Source organism: Aquila chrysaetos, chromosome 1 (assembly GCF_900496995.4).
Source record: "Aquila chrysaetos chrysaetos chromosome 1, bAquChr1.4, whole genome shotgun sequence".
Taxonomy (NCBI): Eukaryota; Metazoa; Chordata; class Aves; order Accipitriformes; family Accipitridae; genus Aquila; species Aquila chrysaetos.
In genome coordinates this window covers 29,340,329-29,361,806 of record NC_044004.1, presented here as the reverse complement: position 1 = coordinate 29,361,806, position 21,478 = coordinate 29,340,329, and the positions used below count along the sequence as shown (strand labels likewise).

The window sequence follows — 21,478 nt, the reverse complement described above, 5'->3', positions numbered from 1 at the left end:
GAACCAATCCATTATTTGCATAAGTCCCCTGTTAAGTTGAAAAAAAAAAAAATTAGAACTGACTTCCTCTTTGGCCGCTTGGGCAGCTAGTAAGCAGTTTAAGGTAATGTCTTTACCTGACAGGAGGGGCAGGATAAAGTCTATTACTGCAGCTCAACTCATGTGCAGTGGTTTGGTATGCTATGGGTCCTCCATATTATCAGTGGTGTGCCCGTTTCTTCAGAGTGCAGAGTCATAAGGACAGACCCTGCAGAAGAAATCTCAGTGGATATGTGCTGGCTATTTATAGTAGTGAACCAGCGGTTTATTCACTGTGTAACTGCCTCATCCATTACACATACTTTGGTGGGCTGCTTTGCTCTGCTTCATTAGGTTTTTAAACAAACTTGGTCTTTTTGAGATTTCCTGCTGTGAACTGCTAGAAATCACACAGTATACACTGCCAAAATCTTAATTTAATAGCTTGAACAGTGTGACTATTTCTTAGATCTCATAACTGTCCATTTCAGATCTTTCAATAAAACATTAATTCCCCAATAGTGAACACCAACTGGAAAATTATCAGTAAAACTGTTGGCAAAGCATTGCTTTGAACTGAATGACTGGCTGCCAGTTCCTCGTTTTTGTACCAAATACAATGAAGGCCAGCATGCTGTGTATTTGTCATCTGGACATGTCCAGCTGTAGCTAGAGACACAAATCCAAAATGGTTACAGCTATTTCTCAACCAGTTAACTATCTGGCTTATGATTTACTGTCTACAGCTCTATATGAACTCACATTGGAAGAATAGCTGGATATAGTGCACATGTATACATGAATAAAATGCATGTTCTGTATGTGTTGTATGGCTGTTAGCAGACACTGGTAGAGTAATTCAGTTCTCATTACTGAAGATATTAAAAGAGAATTGATTGTTTTAAAGTATCACACTGTTTTCTTAGCCATCTTAAAATTTAAATAGTTCCTTCAGGGCTTTTGATGCTATAAAAAATCTCCAGTAAGCTTAATTTAAGATTGAAGATATACAGTGGTATTTTTAGGGGGGAAAAGTATGAAAATCAAAGCAAATGGGAGCCTAACTCAGAGAGTGGACTCTGTAGCCTGAAATTAAGTGCTTGAATTCCCTACCATGCATTGGGAAGAAGTGAGGATAGGAGGAAAATGTGGGGGGAGAAGAAGGTGACTCAGGAAGGTGATCCAAAACCCTCACATACTAACCACAACAGAGTTGTCATCTAGAGCGAGCCAGCGGGGAATGCCAAACAGAGGTCTACACCTACCTCTCTTAAGGGCATATGCACCAGAGCCCAGGCTCATGTTTTGTGGGGAAAAAAAAAAAACTGTTGAAAAGAGTTCTAATACTATTCATTGTCAGCTGAGATGATACAGTTGGGAAGGCCTTTTGTGTAGAAGAGGTTCATTGTGTGGTGCACCTGTCAAGAAGAGAAGGGGAGTTATCACTAGGAAACTGTGAAAATAGAACAAAAAATGTTATTGTTGGAAAGATGGGTTGAAGAAGCAAACAAACATTTGGGGATCTCAGTGAAAGAAGTAATTCACCTCATGGGTAGTGAAAGACATAGCTATTACTTGTAATTCCAGAAAAAGCATGAAATAAGGCTGAGTGGGGAGAGGATAGAATCCAGTGGGTAACTTCAGTATTTTCCTTAACAGTACTTATTGGTCCACTATATTAAAGCAAAAGGGTTTTTTTAAATTTCAAGAGTTTACCTGTCTTGTAATGTATTGCCTGCTGTTCTGCTGAGTGATATATAAATAGCTAATAATTGTTACTTTGACTTCAAATCATTATTCATAGCTCTTTGGGACCAACATTTTGCAGGCTTTTTCTATTGTGTTGAGTGGAGGAGAAGAGATGAGCCTAGGGAGGAGGAGAGAGAATGTGAAAAAAATCCCCTCAGCTATTCTTGAGTTATGGAAAAAAAATTACCTCCAAAGGAGGAAAAAAGCTCATTTTAACTTTTTGCAAACTACAGAAAAAAACTACTGAAGTTTGAAACTTGAAACAAAGTAGGCTTCTGAATCATAGAGATTCAAAGCTTTATTTGGAATCGAAGCATCCAAGTAAAGCTACATAAGAGTGAGCACAATTTCTGAGCATTATCCATCACAAAGTCTTAGATTTTAGCAAATCATATTACTACTGGTCCCTATTTGTGAAACCAGAGCACATTCATTTTTCCCATTTGGCCTGACCAGAGGACTCTAGCAAAAAAAAAAAAAAAAAAAAAAAAAAAAGCTGCTGAAATATTTTGCAGGTGGGAGATTTTTAGTTGCTTCTGTAAAATACACTCAGTAAATTCCTCCAAATCCCAATGAATTATGAACATTTGCTGGTGGAAAAACAGAAACCTTAACATGTATATATATAAAGTTCCCCTGGGTTCTTCCAGTAGAAGTCAGACACAAAGATTTACTCACAGTTAGTGACACAGGAGCCAAAACAACCTAAGCTGGATAAACGAGGACATGGTAAATCTCAAATGGTAACTGTTTCATTGACCCAGGTTATATTTCAGGAATCTTACAAGTTTTTCTTGCTGGTTCCAGTTGCTACAGATAAAAGTTACTCAGTGAAAGAGGAAATACTAAGATTGCCCCTTCTTAGCTATTCTAGTTCTCTTTTCTTCTTACCTATAAAGCTTTCCAACCCTAAGTTACTTCAGACTGTAACTAAAAGTTGGGGTCTTCTGGCATTGTTAGTTACTTTTAGCTATGATTAATAAAGATTTCCTCCCGGCCAGTCCTTGAATTTCAGACCAGTCAACTGATTTAGTCTAGCTGCAGAGTGCATGAAGGGGTGAGAATAGGAATTCAGTAACAGCAGTGGGAAGGGGTTCAGTGGGTATGGGCTGTCTGTGGTGCCTGGAGTGGTGGGTTTGGCTGGGAAGAGAGGCTGGAGTGGTGCCAGGTGAACCATGCCTGGCTGAGAGGTGATCATGTGAATAGCCATCTTGGTAAACGCAGTAACCAAACTGAAAACGAAGTTCGGGGAGATGGTGGTGGGTGTTGGTGGACTCAAAGAGTCATCTGTACCAAGCTGCTAATGAAGGCTCAAATCAGCATGAAACCCTAGGAAAAAACGATTTACACTTCATAGCAGAAAGAAGAAACTGTATGATTTGCCTTGAGTACAGAGGGTTTGTAGAGAACAACAGGAGGTGAATTCCTGCTAATGCGCTTCAGGTGTAACCATCTTTCTGTCTTGAGGGCCTGTAGCTAGCAGTAAGGGTGAGAGAGAAGAAAAGGAGCTGAAAGGCTAAGCAGAAAACTCTCTTCTTTCCACATGGAGCCCAGCTGGAGGAACCCGTGTTTTCGGCCTTTTCTTTGGATTTTGGCTAAGGAAATGCTGTTGTGTTTGTGTCCCATCGTTGAAAGGACAAATATTCTTCCTTGCCTTGTTTTTTACTTTATTGTCTTGAAACAATATGAGAGGAATGATTAAATATCACTGTTAGGAGTAGACAACAAGAAGAGCTATTAAAATTATCAATTCTTGCCAGGGTATTTAAAAGTTGTTGGTAGATTTTATGTTTTGGGGGATTCCTTTTAATTATTTGTATTCAAGTCTGGCTGAACTGTGTTTATTATGATTGTTAAACTCTTTTACATGACTGGCTAGTGGCAAAAATTCCTTTTGCTATTTACCAAAAATTTCTTATATTGTGATACAGAATGGTGCTTCTCTGCTAGCATTAAATATGACTCTAGTACATTTGGTTAAAAAATTTCAGTTAGTATTTGTAGGTTTTATTATAGATAACTAAGTTATATGTCCTATATAGGTTTGAGATGCCTTCTTTATTATTTGGATTAATTAAATATTTCACTAATAGTCACAGGTTAAAAATAGATTCTCTTACTATTTAGTTTGAATTTGCTGATGCTTATGGGATACATCTCGTTAGTTTTATGCAGCTATTTTGATTTGTGAACTGTAATTACTTGCAACTGTTCAAGACATAAAACTAAGCAAAGTCTGTGTTTGTCTATGATATAATAAACGAACAACAACAACAAAGAAACCCCAGGAAGTGCCTAAAATTTTGGATACAACTATATATTTAAAATCCAGTATCAGAGAAGAATGACAAAGAACTCGTGAACCTATATTTAGCAGTGGTAGTTAAATTATGTAATCCTATATAGGGAAAACAATACCTCTTTCCATTTTAAAAGTTAGTGAATATAAAATATATTAAAAATGTATTGGTTCCCTTGAAGCTTCAGAATTAGCTTTCTGAAGATGGTGGTACTATGAAAACAAGAGATGATGCAATTTAAAAAGAGAAAAAAAATAGTATTGCCAATCTTGGTTAACACTATGATAGACCGAATGCATGTTGGAGCTCCCTGAAATTACACTCTATGGTTATAAACGTGTAAGAGTTCAGTGGCCTACTACAAGTAAGATTAAAACATTTTTAGTTCATGGAAGTGTTTATATGTTTCTCTATTTATCCTAGAGTAGTCATAGCTTTTGTTTTGATGTGCTACTGTTGTTTTGTTGAATATATAACATGAAATTCTTGACTTTAGTTCTCTTTAATTTAAACTTTGAAATAAATATTACTTTTTTAATCTGTGCTGTTATATTTATTATTAACCTTCCAAAACAATTTGGTAACACTTGTCCTTCCAGGTGATGTTAATTTTGGTGCTTTTTTCCTTGCTTTCAGGGGTGTTAGAAAAAACATGCTTTTATTCAAATGGAAGTGAGGTCCTCACAGTTAACGGTGACATTGAAACATCTGATGTTCTTTTGCCGAACATGGTTGAAAACAGTTCCAAGATTGAGCCCACAATGGATCTCAGCACACGGCCCTCTTCCTGGACCACTGCGCCTTTATCTCACATTGACCAAATAAACAAGAACTCAAATATATTTAGAGACACCTTCCAGGAAAATTCATTTGCTCTCACAACTCAAGCCACAGTACTCAATCCTCACCCTACGTATGATGCTGCTTTGGCAGAAGGCTCTGAAGACAGCACCCAGCTGTTTGCCACTGCAAAGGAGGTGACTTTGTGGTCTGCAGATGCATCCTTTAACAACACAGAGAGGATGACCACTCTGCCAGTATTAGGTCCTGCCCGTCCATCTGTGTCACAAAAAATGGATCAGAAAAAAAGTAAGTTTACATTTTATTTGGCTCCATAATTCTGACTCAAAAAGTACAAAACATCCTGTTGGTATGCTTCCCAGTGTGTTCCCATGAGTTCTAAGGAATGTGTCCCTTTTGATAATTTATTTTGTCATGCACATTCCATGTTGCAAGCAGTTGGTTTCTTATCAGAACATTTGATCGACCCTGTTGAGGAAGATGCAGTAAATTCTTTCAGGTATGAATACTTACAATACATTCTTCAACTAGTGATAATCATGCATGCTTACCAAGGCTGAAAATGAGTTATTGCAGACCGTATTCAGTTTGTAGATTGAATTTTCTATGTTTCATTAAGATTATATATGTGGCAAGTACCTTCCTGAACTTGGGATGTAATTATAGTTACAACTTTTTCTATGTTAATGGATAAATTCTTCTGTAATTTGAAGCGGTTTCTCTATGTAGCAATAAAATTCCAACGACGTTTCTGGGGACTATAATCAAAATGTCTAGAGAGAATAATAACAGTTAAGTGTGATAAGTTTGGGGTTTTTTTGGTTTGACTATGAAAGCAGGTGCATTTCATTAGTGCCATGGTAATTTTATTGATTCATCATGTCAGTGGTACTGAAAGGTTCCCTGATACTGTTTTGCTAACAGCTGAAACACTAGGGTACCATATTAAAATTATTTTGTTTCTTTTGAGCTGCATATCATTCCTTTGCTCTTGATCCCAGAGCATAAAGCAGAACTTATTCCAGGTCATAGAGAGATCTGAAAGAGATGAAAGGAGATAGTCAGTGACCTAAAAGTGGCACACTCTATTAAATGCATTTTTGAAATTTCTATAAAACGAAAATGAAGAGATGGTGTCTGACAGTGGTGATCACTTCTGAAAGGCTGCTGAATTATAAATTACTTTGAGGAGCAGGCCTGTGTGTCATTCCTCTGTTGGGTTCTGTGCTCAGTTAATTTTTAAGACCTGATATTAGTTACCTGAAAGTTTTTGTTCTGCTGTTCCTTTTTAAGCATTGTCCCTTCAGGATTTTGTCCCTGCTGCTCCCCCCCACCCCCAAACAGGCAGATAAAAGTTGGGAAACAGCTGTTATGTCTTTTTCTTGTTCTTTCTGGAGTGAAGTAAAAGTAGGGAAAACCTTTGAATAAGACTTTTTTTAAAACCTGGCACACAGAAGAGATTCCTTCCGAGGGCATTTCAGCAATAACTTACTTTCTCACTCATAAAGTAGCTTTCAAAAATAATAACTTACTGTGAATCAGTGATTTGTCAGTATTCTCTTCTGTCCCCTAGACTGTAGTGACTCCACAGGCTTTCTGTAGGTTCTCTTTACTGAATGATTTTTCTTAAACAGATTTATCTCTTATTTTCTGCCCCTGCACCCCAAATTCAGAACAAATGTATATAAATGCACACTTGTATCCTATTACTGATTTATTCATTTACCTCTTTTGGTAACTTGGTTAATTATCACCATGCCAAGGAACAGCGTAAAAGCACAGTGTGCTACACTACAGATACTTCCAAGCCACAGGATTTTCAATAAATACTGTAGCAAAGGACACCTCAAAGTTAGTGGCCTGAGGATTAATATTGAGCAAAACTGTAGGGCAATATACTGCCTGATTTTGTTAAATAGGTCTTCTTTGATGTGTTGTGGGGTCTAACTGTTCCTATTCTAGAAGGTGCTGTGTTTGCATTGCAGTCTTAGTAACTGGGTAGATACAGTATGGATATATTGTGTAAGATTCTGTGTTTGTATTTGTATTCATCTGCCTAATCATCGTATTTGAGATACCTGGAATTCCAGGAAATATAGATGAAACAGTGTAAAACTTTTTTCCCTTTTCTTATGTTGGAATGAACTCTTTCGAGATAGATATAATATGCATGCATATTATATCTATGGGAGGCGATTATCTTGTCCTCCTAGGATGCTGACGCAGGGACAGTGCTACAGTGGCTCAGGACAAGCTTCGGTCTGGATTTCTAAACTTTCAAATATTTGGGGTTTGGTATTATACAGAAAGGCACTTGTAGCCTATGAGGAAATTTGTAAGTATGTGCTCTATTCTGGTAAGTGCAGTTCATTCCAGCAGCAGCATGACTGTGTGTATATTCAGTAGGCATGACTACTTGGGTTTCTACTTTGAGGCAGCTTCTTCTGTGTAAAGAGAAAAGGACAAAAGATTTTCAAAGACAGATGTGAAATACCACAGGTTTCTTTAAAAAACAAAAACAACAAAAAAACCCCCACCCCAAACCAAGATACTTCAAGTTAGGTTTTTCTCCCCCTATCAGATACATCAGGAACTAGTATGTTACTAATCAGTAACCTCTCAGTCTTCAATTCCACTTTCAGGTGTTTTGCTTATCTGTATTCATGTGGATGTTGCCTTAATTCTGGCTGTAGATACATTAAAAATGTAGATATATTTTGGGGATCCAGAAGAATTTGGTCTCAGAATAACTACGTGTTCCTGTGGCTGTCCAAGGCATGGAGGACTAGAAAGAAGGGGATTTTGACGAGTACACAGTGCTCCTCACTACCTCGCTTGTCCTGGCCTTTGCAAATTAACTTCTTACACTTGTCCTCGGCCTTCTTTTGATCTCCCCTCTCCCACTAAGCTTTGTTTCTTGGAGAGAACTCTAAGGTAACAGAGAACATGGTCTGATGTCCACAGGAAGTTCTTGTGTATTCCAATGTGGAGGGAGATGGGGAATAACTGGGAGATAAGATATAAATAAGTTTTGGAATAGGGAGACTGGAATAGCCTTTTGGAGTAGAAAGGATTTTTTGGGACAAGTAAAACTTAATGACCACATGGGAATGGTGGTAGTAGATCAAATTCAGTCTCTCTTGCTTAGTGTCTGGATCCAATTGTCACCATTCGCACATGCCTAAAGAAGAATAAACTAGGGCTAGCATACAGATACACTTCAATATTATATGGTAGCAGATTCCAGTAATCTGCAGTGAGTCCTAATGGGCGTTCTCCCATGAATTTATGTAATCAGTTTTGAACCCATGTAAAATGGAGCTTTGAGCTTTTTAGGCATATCTTATAAAGAAAATAATCGCCAAAAGAAGTGTGAGGCTGATGTTCCATCATTATGGAAGCAGGCAGATCACTAGCAGATAATCCATCAGTACAAGTTTCATGTGGTTCAGATGTGGGCAGGTGAATGTATTTCTGTTGATTTAGTAAGCATGTATAACTTGGACTTTATGCTGGTTTTATGCAGGGTGTTGAAAGACAAATGATATGTCGTACAACATAGAGACTGCCAGTGCAAAACCAACCAGACAGAGATCTCTGAAGACATTGGAACTGGCATTCATGTGGCTGTAATGTTTTTGGTCTGGTGTTAGTATCGCTAGCACTGGATTTGCTTTACTGGTGAACCACAGCTTCAATAAAAGACATTAGAACACATTAATAAGAGAAATGATAAACATTGTGAGCATATGGTATTCAGTCAAGACTTTAACACAAGTAAGACATTGCTGAATTACTAACTGGAGAGGAATGAAATTTGGCACATATGACATCAATTATTTAAAAAGTCCTTGAAGCAGAAGGAGTTCTTTGGCAGAAGTTCTAGTAAAGAATAGATTAGTGGCTAAATGGAAGTGCATGAGACAATAAGGAAGAGATGGAAGAAGTGTATTTTCATTTTACAAGGGGAGGCAATGCCTCACAAGTCTATTGGAAAGTTCTTTGAAGGAGTCAGTGAAAATGCTGGTTAATACAACATACTGGGTTTTTCAAAATGCTGTTAACAAGAGTCTTCACTGAGAAGTCTTAAACTGACTCTTCTCACAGACTAATTGCTAATTAAAAGACAAAGGGAAAAATAAGAATGAATGGTTGGGCTCCACAGTGAAGAAGATTACTGATGGAGTCTTACAGGGTTTTCCGATTGGGGAAAGCAGTGAATAGTCAAGTAACAACATTTCTGCCAATACAGAATTATCTGTCTAAAATAAATAGCTGGGAATCACATAAAGGTCTCATAGTGGAGAGAGGGACTGATAAAAGGTTTAGATGACTTTGTGCCAATCTTGGGCAATTCTGTGCAAAAGAATGCTGGAGAGTGGGGAACAACCCTAACTCCATGTGATACAACGCTGGACTCTCAGCTAGCTTTGCCACCAAAAAAAAAGAGACCTGACCATTTGCTGCAGACAGCATTCTGGCTCCATGACTGTCAAGAAGGCAAACAGGGTGTTAGGTATCATCATGAATTCTGCCAAGAACAAAACAGAAAATCTCATTACATCAGTGTATAAGTTCAGAAAGATAATGGTCGAATTGGAAAGGGCAAAGAGCAGGTGACCAGACCAGTACAGACTTGGAGTGGCTTAGCTGGGAGGAGGCACTAAGTAGGAGGAAGACACTGTTTTCCTGCTGGAAAACAGCTTGCTGAGGACTAAGTGGTTGTGGTAGATATCCATACCATTTTGAGTGTCCTGGAGAAATAGAACAGGGAACAGTTACTGTTTTTCATTATATTGGTAGGTGCCTTTTTTGTTTGTTTTTGTTTTTTTTTTTGTTATCAGTAAGTTAAAACAAAAAAAAAAGGAGGCACACATGGAACTCATTGCCACAGGATGATGAGAATACCAGAAAGTATGAAAATGCTTGGAGAACTTCATGAGGGGTTGGTCTGTTGGGGGCTTTTAAACACAATAGTCTAGTTGTACCCTCTGACTTGTGAAGGCTCAAAATTGTAGGTTGCCAGAAGTTGTTGTTATACTCCTAGGTGGTTGTTCTTTATATTTGCCCTAAATTCTTAGAATTTTTCTTGAACATATAATGGTGGCACCTACCAAAGGCCAGCTTCTGAGTTAAATGTGTCCTGTTACCTCTCTGTTGGAAAGCAAGTGAAGGAATATGTTTTTCCTGTGGAGGGATTTGAGCTTGTGTGAGTTCATGTTTAAATGTTTTCTGAAGGCATGGGCCATGGTCCTAAGTCACTAGGATGGCTCACTGGAGAGTTTTGCTGATAGCAAAAATGTCAGGAAGGGAGTATTAGGTGAACAAATAGGTTCAGTAGTGTATATTCATGGAATTTAGAAGTATATGCAGTAATATTCTGTTTGTCTGTCAATCAATGCTTAACAGAAGAAGAACCATATACTAAATAGTAATTATCTTAAAGAATAAAGGATGTTTTTCGAAGATAAATATCAGTACAATTTTATTGGTACTTTTTGAAAAAAAAGTAGGCTGCAGTTAGGCAGTAAAGTGGGGGATTGACCAGGAGAGATCTCAAGTGAATGAGATTGAGTGGGATGTTTTTGTTTCAAATGAAGCAGACTCCCTGTTTTGTAATGCTGCTGATTTGGGGAGACAGGAAGAAGGAGAGCGAGCGAGGGTTGACATTCTTCCTAGAAAAACATCCTGTAAGCTAATGGAATACGCACTGGGACAAGAGGTATTAGTATCTGATTTTGTTTCTTCCACTCACTGGTGTTTATGCATATGTGTATTTAACATCCCTTTTTTTCTGTGCCAAGTCTCTCATGCTTCTCTCCTAGCAGACAGTCTAGTCACCCCTCTGCCATTTCACGAAAAAATGTTTCAGTGGAGATCTGTGGCAGCGTTCAGCCCCTAACATGAAAAGTAACACGACCAACCTTGATCTTCTGCCGTACTTTCTTTCTGCGCTCGGCATCACCCTCCCCCCCAGCAGGCTCCAACGCTGTGAGGAGCTGAGACAGCACGGCCCGTTCCTCAGCACAGCCCCAGAAGCCGCGGCGGGGCCCTACGATGCCCGCCATCGGGTCCTGCGGCCGATGGCTGCCGCTGAGGGCCGCGGGCTCCAGCCCCGCTTTTCCCGCCGCCCCGCCTGCGGGGCTCCGGCCACGAGAGGGCACTGCTGCCGCTGCCGGCGCTGCCGGGGAGGAAGGGGGGCGGCCGGGGCGAGGGACGACGGGCGCAGGCCTCGTCTGCTGTGAGAGGAGGGGAAGCGGCGGCGGCGGAGGGGGAGGTACCCCCGTGTGTTAGCGGGAGGTGGCGCTGGGGGCAGAAGAGGTGGGCTGCAGGGGCTTTCACCTGAGGAGCAGCCTGGCTGCGCAGCTCTAGGCTATGCCGGGGAGTCCAGGGAGAGCGCTGGGCCTCTAGACCTTTCCTTAGGAAAAGAACTGGGTAAAGAGCAAGGTGGGTGGCTGTGAGGGACATGTATTTTCCAGCTGCGGGTTATTCTCAATGTACTTGACAGAGCGCTAGGAAGAGGCACGCGTCCCAGATGAATGTGGAATTTGGTTCCCCTTCAGCCCCTCCCTGCACTTGCGCAAGTGTGCAGGAGGGTGAAAAAACCCCGAGCCCTAAACGGTTGCTTGGAAGAATGAAGTGGAAAAGTGCCTTTGCAAAAGCGACTGACTGTATCAGGGGACTTGTTAAGCATTTCAGAAGGCATAGCGTTTATGTTTGCTTGTTTGCATCTTTCACTATTTTCCTAAATAACAAATACTCTTATTAGGCAGAGGGCCCTTGGGTCTTCTCACGTTCCATGCACATCTTTGAAACTGAGCAATCTAATGTATTTGCAGTCCCCTGCTCAGCCTAGAGGCCATCCTAATCCTCTCTGTTGTTGTTTAACTACATTTAATTTATACATGAAATAAATCTCTTTGTCTCTACCCAGCATTTCTTACTTGGTATTTAGTGTTCTGCCACTCCTAGAATGTACAGAGAACTAATATGGCCCAGCTTTGTTTGGTAGAAAAGAGTAATATGAGAACCACTGTGGGGATAGCTGGACAGGACATGTCACATGTGGCACAGAAACAAGAAATTCCCTGCCTCTTTCTCCCTGCCTCGTGCTGCTTATATTAAAGACATTTTTTTCTACTGAAGCTACGGTATTCAGTAACTGCATCCCAAGTTAGACCATAGGCTTGCATCTCCCTCTTCCCCAGTATCTCAAGCAGTGACCTAATAAATCACTTTGTCTTCTAGCTCAATTTATGTTTACTCACACAAGTTGGAATAGACCCAGTTATATAAGGAGTAATAGCAGCAACAGACTCATGGTAGATCTTTACGGGTATTCTCATTCTCAAAAAAAAAAAAATTCAAAACATGTTTAAAACATGATTTTCTTCTGAAGGGAAAATGGTTTTTCAGATTGACATAGAAGATCATAAACAGTGGTCTCCTAAATCCCAGGCCAGGAGTTTAGCCACTCAGCTGTGTTTTTTGCAGGCACATGCAAGCATGAGTAGACTTATATGGTAACTATTAATTCTGTTGGTGCTCAAATTCATGCTTGAGAGTGTTTTCTCCTCCAGCAGTAGCTTCTGTTTCTTTATCTCACCTACACCTACATCTTTTCTCAAAATTAAAGGAATAAAGTGAAAAAAGCTGCCCTAAAATTTTGGCAATGTGGTCCTTATTAAAAAATACATTTTTTTCCACTAGTCAAAATAATCACTAGAGCCATTCAGGTTTTCTTGTGTAGCAGAAATTTAAAATTAAATTTGCAGTTGATGTGGCAAAGTTAGTGACTTACAAGAGAAACACATGGTGAATTTTCACTAAATTTGATAGCAAGAACCTGGTTTTCATCAGTTTGTCTATTCCACCATTGCCATTTCATATGGGTGCATGGGCATAGATTGGCAAGGAGACCGTTAAGTTTCTGACATATAAGATGTATTGGCTGGAATCCAGAAGATTCTTAAAAGTCATTACTCTCTATATAGAATATAGAGAGATTTTTCATTACAACTTATGTTTATAAGGAGGAAAAAGTTTACTAGCTTTTATCATTGCATTGCTGTTCTCAGATAACTGTAAGTTTGCCAAAAGCTTCAAATACTTGCGTGAGAATTGTGATGAGGTTCCTAACGCTTTCATACATTTACCTCTAGCTAAGCTTGTGATTTCAATTCCCTTTAATAATTTCATGGCTCCTTATTGCAAGTATTTTGTTTGTAGAGTATCATCTGTCCAAATGCAGTCAGATGAAACAGTGTTCTGTGTAAGATTCCTGGCAGACCTCAAGTATCTTTTGGGATTAATACTGTAATGAGTACTATGAATAACTATCACACCCCCCTTGCACGTATCTTTACTCTTTGGCCTTTCAGCAGTGTGGCTTACTTTAGAGTGGGAGATTCCCTCCTTGGAAATAACTACAAAGTCAGCTTTGTTCTAGTGTTTAAATGGCGTGTGTGTGCTTCTGGAGTTATGCATGTGTGTACCTTTAAAACTTTAAAGAACAGAAGTCTTTTCAGCTTTATGCCATTTATGCATCCATTATGTTTTTTTACACCTTGTCGCTTGTAGTTTACACAGATGTTTGTTGTCAAAATTGAACCATGAACTGAGCAAGAAGCTAAGCAAGAAGTTATATGCTTAGCCTGTCATGAAGCTTTCAAGGGTGGGAACAATGAAACAAAGCATATCTTAAGATAATTGGCTGAGAATTGCAGCCGCTGACTTCCTTTTCAGATCCATCAGCTTCTCTGAAACTATTTTAAAAATTATTTGTGTGGTTATTTCAACAAAAAGATGATGGTAATGCATGTTTTGTTCCATATTGTAATTGATCACTTTGTTTCCAAAGGTACACCTTGCATCTGGTAGCAGCATGTGATTTTTCTCTGATTGAAGTTGATCTGCCTGATGCTTCTGCACGGTCTGTTATGGATTATAATAGATAGAGTGCAGCCAGGTGTGGGTATAGAGCCATCATTAATATTAGATGGTAAGATCTAAACTCTTGTCCAAAAACTGGAAGGTCAAAGTATTGATACAACAGAAAGTGATTTACAGTCACTGTCATCTTTCGCAATCATGTGAAATTCAAGAACAACTTAATGAATACCATGATTTGAAATCGTTATGAGGATGGGAATTTGAGAAAAATATAAATAGCCCAATATAGTTAAAGATTAATTTAGCCACTAATCCATACACAAAGTCTGTCTTTCTCACCTTTATTATGACTGATAATTTAAAAAATCCTAATGATACTCACCAATGAAATAAAGTAGCAGAAGTTCAGACTAGAAACTAGGAAAAGCTTTTTCACTGGATGGGTAGTGCAGCAGTAGAACCTGTTGCCCACAGAGGCTGTGGGATCCCTGTCCTTGGGTGTTGCCAAGACTTGGCCAAAGTCATGGATGACAACATGCTGGTGGCAGTCTCAGTTGGAGCAGCAAGTTGGCTAGAGCCCTCCAGAGGACTCTCTCAACCAGTATTTCTATGATTATAACATATAAAAAATTTTTTTGCACATAGGGAGTAGAACACGAGCATTTTGCATGGTTGAAAAAAGTTTAACATTACAGCTTGTTTAATGGTATTTGAGAAAATTTTGTCCTAACTTTCACAGGGAAACTTGTCATTTCTCTCTAACTAACATAAGCAATTAAACAATGAGCTATAAGAGAGAGCATTGAAGGAAGCTATGTTGTATTTATGGAATTATGTGAAAGAAATAAATGGACTTTCCATTCTGGGAAGAGCAATTGAAGTATGAGGATTTAAAAATCTGAGTTTGCACAAGCAACTTGCAAGCATCATGTTCATAAGATTTAAATGCAACCTGAACTGACGTACAGTTATAGAAAACTTCACCAAAGTTATGTTAAGCTCTTAAACACCTATATATTAATCTAATCCTTTCACACGTTAAAGAACAGGGTGGTTTTTTGACCTCTAATTGAATCATAGAATCATTTAGGTTAGAAAAGACCTTCAAGATCATCGAGGCCAACCAATTGCCCAGGCTGTGAAAGTTTGTCAGCATTCTTCTTTGTTGACACAACAGTCAAATAGTGTAACTGGAACTCTAAAGAATGGCTCCATTAATGTACATAGCTAGGTTTGTGAGCAGAAGCATTTGGACTCTAGTAGTAGAAACAGAATTAGGCCACGACTGCATATTTTAGAAATAGGATGCTCAAAAGAAAATTCCAGTGATATAGATGGAGAGTCGGTAGCAGCCGCTCAGAATAAAGAAAGGGCCCAGGAGGTTGTATATCATGTTCTGCAACAGATACTTTGCCGAATGTGCTACCAGATTCAGAAGATCTAGCCTGCAGTATTTCTGGCTAATGCAAGTGATGTTTTACAGACAATGACTATCTATGCTGTAATGAAACAAGGACATACATACCTCTGAAAAACATAGTTGTGGGAATTTTCCATAGGGACAACAATAATTTGTTATACTGATCAGTCCTTAGTTAGCCAGGACTTTATCAACACCCTGATCTTAAGCTCCACCTGCAAACTGCCAACCAGGAAACTGCAGTTTGCAAAGCATAGGTTTCATGTGCTTGGCAGTGTATTGCTTAGCAAGTGTGGTGCTGTATTCTGCTCTTAGTTTCTGGACAGATTTCACAGGGAGGCGTTTGCTGTGTTAATTTTGTCTGAAAGTGAGATGGGCATAAGTTACCATTGTGAGATTTACTTTGAAAAAAAGATCCTAATTTCTAACTGAACAGATCAGAAGAGTTAATTTGCCTATTCTAGAAAGGTAATTAATCAGAGACAACTGGGACAGCTCAGGCACAGCCTATTTCCATGCTGACCTATTTCATAGCCTGTTGAGCATCTCAACTATTGTAAGTCTTTTACAAAGCACTGTGGTTTTTTGTTTTGTTTTGAACATAACAGTATTGGTGCATAATTAAATGTTGTCAATCAAGCTAGCATTCATTTTCACTTATTGCAAACACATTTGTATAAAAAAAAACCCCAAACCAACCAACCAAAAACATCTGGATGCCTGCCTGGGTCCTGTGGCAGCTACCAATTTTTTATCCTTTTTGTTTGTGTGTGTGTTTTTTTTTTTTTTTTTTTTTTTTTTTTAACAAAGCCTATCAACAGTACAAAAGTCATGCACATGTTTTCAAAACAATAGCAAAATCCCATCCAGCCTAATATGCCATGGAAAATAGTCTCTGATGATAGATATAATCCTAAAATTAATTTCATTTTGTGCCTTTTGTTTATTTAATGGTAGGTTCTTGGAAGTATGTCTTCAATTTCACTAAAGAATCCTGTAATTAGGAAATGACTAATCAAAATACCAGATCTGGAATATAGGCCAGCTCACACCTCATGGGGGGTAGGTGTTCAGCCTCAGCTTTGCCTAATGAGCTTACCTGCTCTCAGCTGTGCCTGCCCAAGGGATTAAAGAAGCAAGTATGTGTCTCGGCCAGGGGCAGTGTCTGGAAGTACCTTGGTGAAACAAGTGGGGCTCCAAAAAATGAGGTGGCTTGATGAAGAGTCCAGCCTTCTGCAGTATTCTTTGGTCAGGAGGATAACTGAGTTAGAATTTATGACTGCATTAAGCTCTGAGCAAGAAGTGTCTGGTACAGACTAGATGTGGTGTTCCACTGTAAAGCAGCTGGTACAGATTGCCTTAAAAAAAATAATCGATGGTAACACTTCAACTCTGATCTAAAATATGAGTTATGTTTCCCTCATGGCTAATCCCCTCTCTGTGACCTGGGAGATAATGAATTGTTTTTCTCTCTACTGCAGGTGGTCAGTAGCCTTATCACCTCTCCCTCTGGTACCTGTGGAGCACAAGGGGGAGTTGAGAATCATTCATTCCTTTCAAATTGTATAATTCATTAGCTGAACGAAGTTAAATGCAGAGCAATTGTTTTCAGCTAGTCTTTGAGTCTGACTTCTATTTCAAATCTGCAGATGGGGTTTGCTGTTCAAAAGCTTGTTTCCCTCTTCCCTACATAAGCTACTACGAGTCAGCTGGGCTTCATTTAGAGGTTAGGAGTTCTGAGAAGGTATCCCCATTCCCTTTGCTCAGAGCCATACGGTGCTCTATGCTTCTTTTTATGAACTGGTATTTGTTGTCACCTCGATGAGCTGACTCAGCTCTGACACTGGCTAAGTTAGCTCTTGGTTGGTTTGGCACCAAAGTTGTTTTAAAGGAAATGGCAAGCACACATGGTTGAGAGGGAGCGGTATTGCGCCATTGCATCAGTTCAATTGTCTTGTGAAATGTTTTTCTGACTCTATCAATTGACCTAAGAAAAGTCATGACCTTCTGTTAGAAACTTAGTCTGACAGTGCCTTGCTTATATCTTTAGGCTACCATGGCTGTTACCAAAATGTGAGTGTGAGCCCTCAGGAGACATGAGTTTGTCAAATGTCTACCGGTGTGTAAATGTAACAAACTTAATACTGCTCCTCTTGAGGTTATGTCTTTCTGCTGTATTGAAGCTGTATAAATGCATTCCTGTTAAGCCTTTCTTTAGGGATCAAGACATTACATTTAATGTGTAAAATGCTTCTGATAAACCAGATTTCCCAAAATCTGCAGGATCATTTATACCCATAATCACCTAAAATAAAAGCTATTAGTGGTTTTATTTAAGTGCATCTTGATCCTTGTTTCCGTTTTGTGGTGTACTGTAGAGGATCTCAGTTCTAGCAAGGGAGAAATTTTTATTTTTCCCAGATTGAAGGGAAGCTTTTTTTAACACTGTTTTCCATCCCTTTGTCATTTTTGCATTTTTGGTACTGGAGGTATTGCTGTTTATACACACTTTTGCATTGGCTACAGACACAGTGTTTACCAAAAATCTGTTGACTGTGGTAGCAGTCTTGAGACAGAAATATTTGTCAGCTCTTCAATGACATTTTGGTCTCGTCAAGACCAACTGTTAGAAATGGTGACCATGCTGTTGACGGTTGTTTGTAATATTGCGCTTCTACAATAGAGTGTAGAGTCAAGTATTCCCATTGTCTTTTCCTTCACTTCGTGAGTGCTTAATGGATTCTTTTACGTATGAGCTTTCCATGTCCATGGTACAACTAAATAGTTTGTCAGTTGCAAAGGAAATGAGAAGCGTCATGGAATTGACGATTCCATCACTGGTGAACTTGTTCCTATGCTTGCTGGGTATTAATCTATTTTGGTTTTGGTAGTTCTAGAAAGGCAAAAGATTCCTTTAGATCATGTCAGTGTGGCTGTTACAAAATTTGTGAAATTTTTTTTCCTCTGAAATTTGGTTTTCAGAACACTTTAGATGACTCAAAGCAAAATGCTTTGAATGCCAAACTGGAATTAACCATAGATTAGTTCTTATAGAAGAAAGCCTACAAAAGATGAGCTGAACAAGCTCCTTTAGCTTGACTTTGATTTTTAATTTTCAGAGGGATCAGGAACTTAAATGTATGTTATCAATGTTGGTTGTGGCATTTTTAGCATTTTTAATGGAGTCCAGCCCAAGACAATTATTTAACAACCCAAACTTACATGCAAATAGTCGTCTTTCAGTGGTTTAAAAAGGAATTATCTCATTTTGAACAAAAGATCTTACAAACCTAGTAGCTTTAAAGACATCTTGAACTGTCCCAGCCCTTGAATGATGTACATGCTTTCTAAACATAAATAGGATGGCCCATCTTTTTCTGTCTTTTTCTGCGCTCTTATATCATACACATTAAAGCTTTGGTACACTTCAGCACAGATATGGAGGATTTACTTACCTACTGGTGACAAAACCAAAATCTTCAAAACTAAGTTATCTAGCACTTTCTACTATCTTTACATAATTTCTGGATAATAACTAGTTTTATATATTAATTCATAACATAGAGTCTATCATGACACAAACCCTTTTATTCTCAAAGTAGATACTTAAGCTAACTGGACAATATTGTTGTGGACTGGTCTTGGATGGCTGCCAGATGCCTGCCCAGCTGCTCTCTCACTCCACCTCCTTAACAGGAGAGAGGGAGAAAATAAGATGGAAAAGCTCACGGGCTGAGTGAAAGACAGGGAGATCACTTCCCAATTACCGTCATGGGCAAAACAGACTCGACTTGAGGAAAATGAATTGAATGTATTGCCAATGAAAAATAGAGTTGGATGGTGAGAAACAAAGGCAAGAACTAAAACACTTTCCCCCCTACCCCGCCCTTCTTCCCAGGCTCAACTTCACTCCATTCCCAACTCCTCTACCTCCTCCTTGCTGTGAGTGGCACAGGGGGGTTGGGGACTGGGGGCTGTGGTCAGTCCATAACAGTTCTTCTCTGCCGCTTCTTCCTCCTCACACCTTTTCCCTGCCCCGGTGTGGGGTCCCTCCCACTGGCTGCAGTCCTTCCAGAATAGCTCCTGTGTGGGTCCTCTCTGTGGGCTGCAGTCCCTCAGGATAAGCCTGCTCTAGCCTGAGTCCTGACTGACAAGACCTTGTTTCAAAGTATCGGAAGAGTACTCTCTTTTTTGTGACATCTAACATGTTTTATAGCAAAAATAGTTTGCTAAAATTAAACTTGTGAAATCTTTTGACAAATCTTCACATTTTAGAGGATAAATGACCTTACCATTTTGCTATGGTGTAAAAGGGACAATTTTGCAATATAGCTACATCAGACCGTGGAATGTATGCAGCGTGGGAATAAGTTTGTGGATATTTGAGTTTCAGTGATCTAGTGAATAGAGAGTCAAAATGGATGGGTCATGAAGCATGATTAAGGTTCTAAGAAATCTCGTATGGCTCTAGAATATTTTCTCTACCCACAGACATTTCTGTTCACTTGCTTATTAGAGTGACCAATATAATCACCATAACAACCTAAGATGGGGAGAACCTGTCCCTCTTATTTGATTGTGATAGAGCAACCCCCTATAGTGTAAGTGTTTCTTTAATGGAGAGCAGATATAAGTGGGAGACAGCAACAAACTGAACACTGATCTTGTGACTTCTTTTGGCAAATAACCTGTGTGGTAGTAGTTGGCATCAGGTTAGAGAAAGATAGCTGTAGAATAATTTACTCCTCAGTAAGTCTCCATCTTTAAAAATTGGAGATTAATTTTAATCTTGAAACTACAGCTTTTTATGCTACTTTTTTAGGAAGTGAACATATAATGAAGGAATGCTTTAGTCGTGTAAGAGGACCTTGGGTTTAGTTGTAAGACAATGGAAAATGTCGCCTGGTGTACATCAGTGAAGAAACCTTTGGGCTACTTGGTAAATAGCTGGGGTCAGATTGTAAAAGTAAACCATCACAGTGACATAATCCCCCAGTACATTGTTTTAGCAGGAAAAAAGCAACTGCTGTAACTGCCTTGGGGATGTTAAGAAATTGCGATATGGCATAAGAAATAACAGCTGGCGGGAAAGGAGGTGCGTGTGATAATCCATAAAGATGTGGCCTCTATTACGAAAATGCTTGAGAACAACTGCTCTAAGAAAGCATTTCTTAACTGTATTTGTATTATTTGTCCTATTATTTACGTACTTGGGTTGCTATACATCAGGATGGAAGCACCAAATGCATTGATTACACAGGAGCTGTTAATAAAACTTCTAAAGCCTGAAGCTTAAGAAATAAATGCTTTTGAACCATGAGATTCTTATTAAATAAGCTTCTTATTGCCTACAACTTTTTTTTTTTTTTTTTTGCATGGCATAGCTCTTAAAATTACTCCTAAAATACTTTACTTATTTAATACAGTTGCAGAAGTGAATTGTGTCTCTTTTCCTAACAGAATTTTTGAGCTAATCAAAGGCAGATGACATCTATTATGTACATGATGTTCCTTTTAGGCGTCAGTTTGAGTGGAAGTTTAAAGTATTGGTTTGATTTTGTGCAAATGTACCTCAATACATACAAAATGAATACATGCAATTGAAGAGAATTCTAGCAGGAACCACAGATGAGTAAATGCCGTTCAGCTGTTCTTCATTCATTGTGGTACTTCAGTTTCTTTCATGCCACTTCCCTTGTCATGATGAATTTGGAACCTCCTTCATTTACAGATGTCTCTTTAGCAAGCTTTTTATTTTTCCAGTATTATGGTGACAATGTGCCTTGGCTCCCATTAAATCTTAAGGTGCTACAGAGGTCAAGAGAGTGACGCATTTTAAAAGGGAAGGCAACTATTTAGAACACCACTTGTGCATATGCTAAATTCATCCCTATTCGGAAAGCACTTCAGCACATGCTTAAAAGATGCTCTCAGTAGAGAAGCCATCTAGCTTCAAGATTGAAATTCCAAATATGCAAAAGTCAGTGCTTTTCGAAAAGTAGTTGGTGTCTACCTCCCCTGTTGATTTGAATGGAGTCTGCTGGTGCTCAGTAGTTCTGAAAAAAAATTCTATTTATTCTGTGGCTACCTTTTCATCCCCACGTGCAGGGATATGAGGAATTTCAAGCAGTTTCTTAACAGGATCTTGAGCACAGCGCTAAACTTAGGAATTCCTTTAACTACCCATGGTCTGCCAGAGAGGCTCTGCAACTTTTCCCAAACCTGTGACCTCTGATTTGAGGCATCCAACTAGTGCTTATTAGACTAGTGCACCTCTAATTAGATGAAGCTTTAATTT

At 39.0% G+C, this 21,478-nt stretch overlaps 1 protein-coding gene across 2 annotated transcripts in view; it reads left to right on the top strand.

Annotated features, from left to right (window-relative positions):
- The window catches only part of CORIN (corin, serine peptidase), a 170,494-nt gene that overhangs the window by 22,855 nt on the left and 126,161 nt on the right, over positions 1 to 21,478 (top strand). For both annotated transcript variants that reach the window (XM_030011931.2, XM_030011921.2), the window contains exon 3: positions 4,704 to 5,156. In XM_030011931.2, coding sequence (XP_029867791.1) covers positions 4,704 to 5,156 — 453 coding nt within the window. The remainder of the gene's footprint in view (positions 1 to 4,703; positions 5,157 to 21,478) is intronic.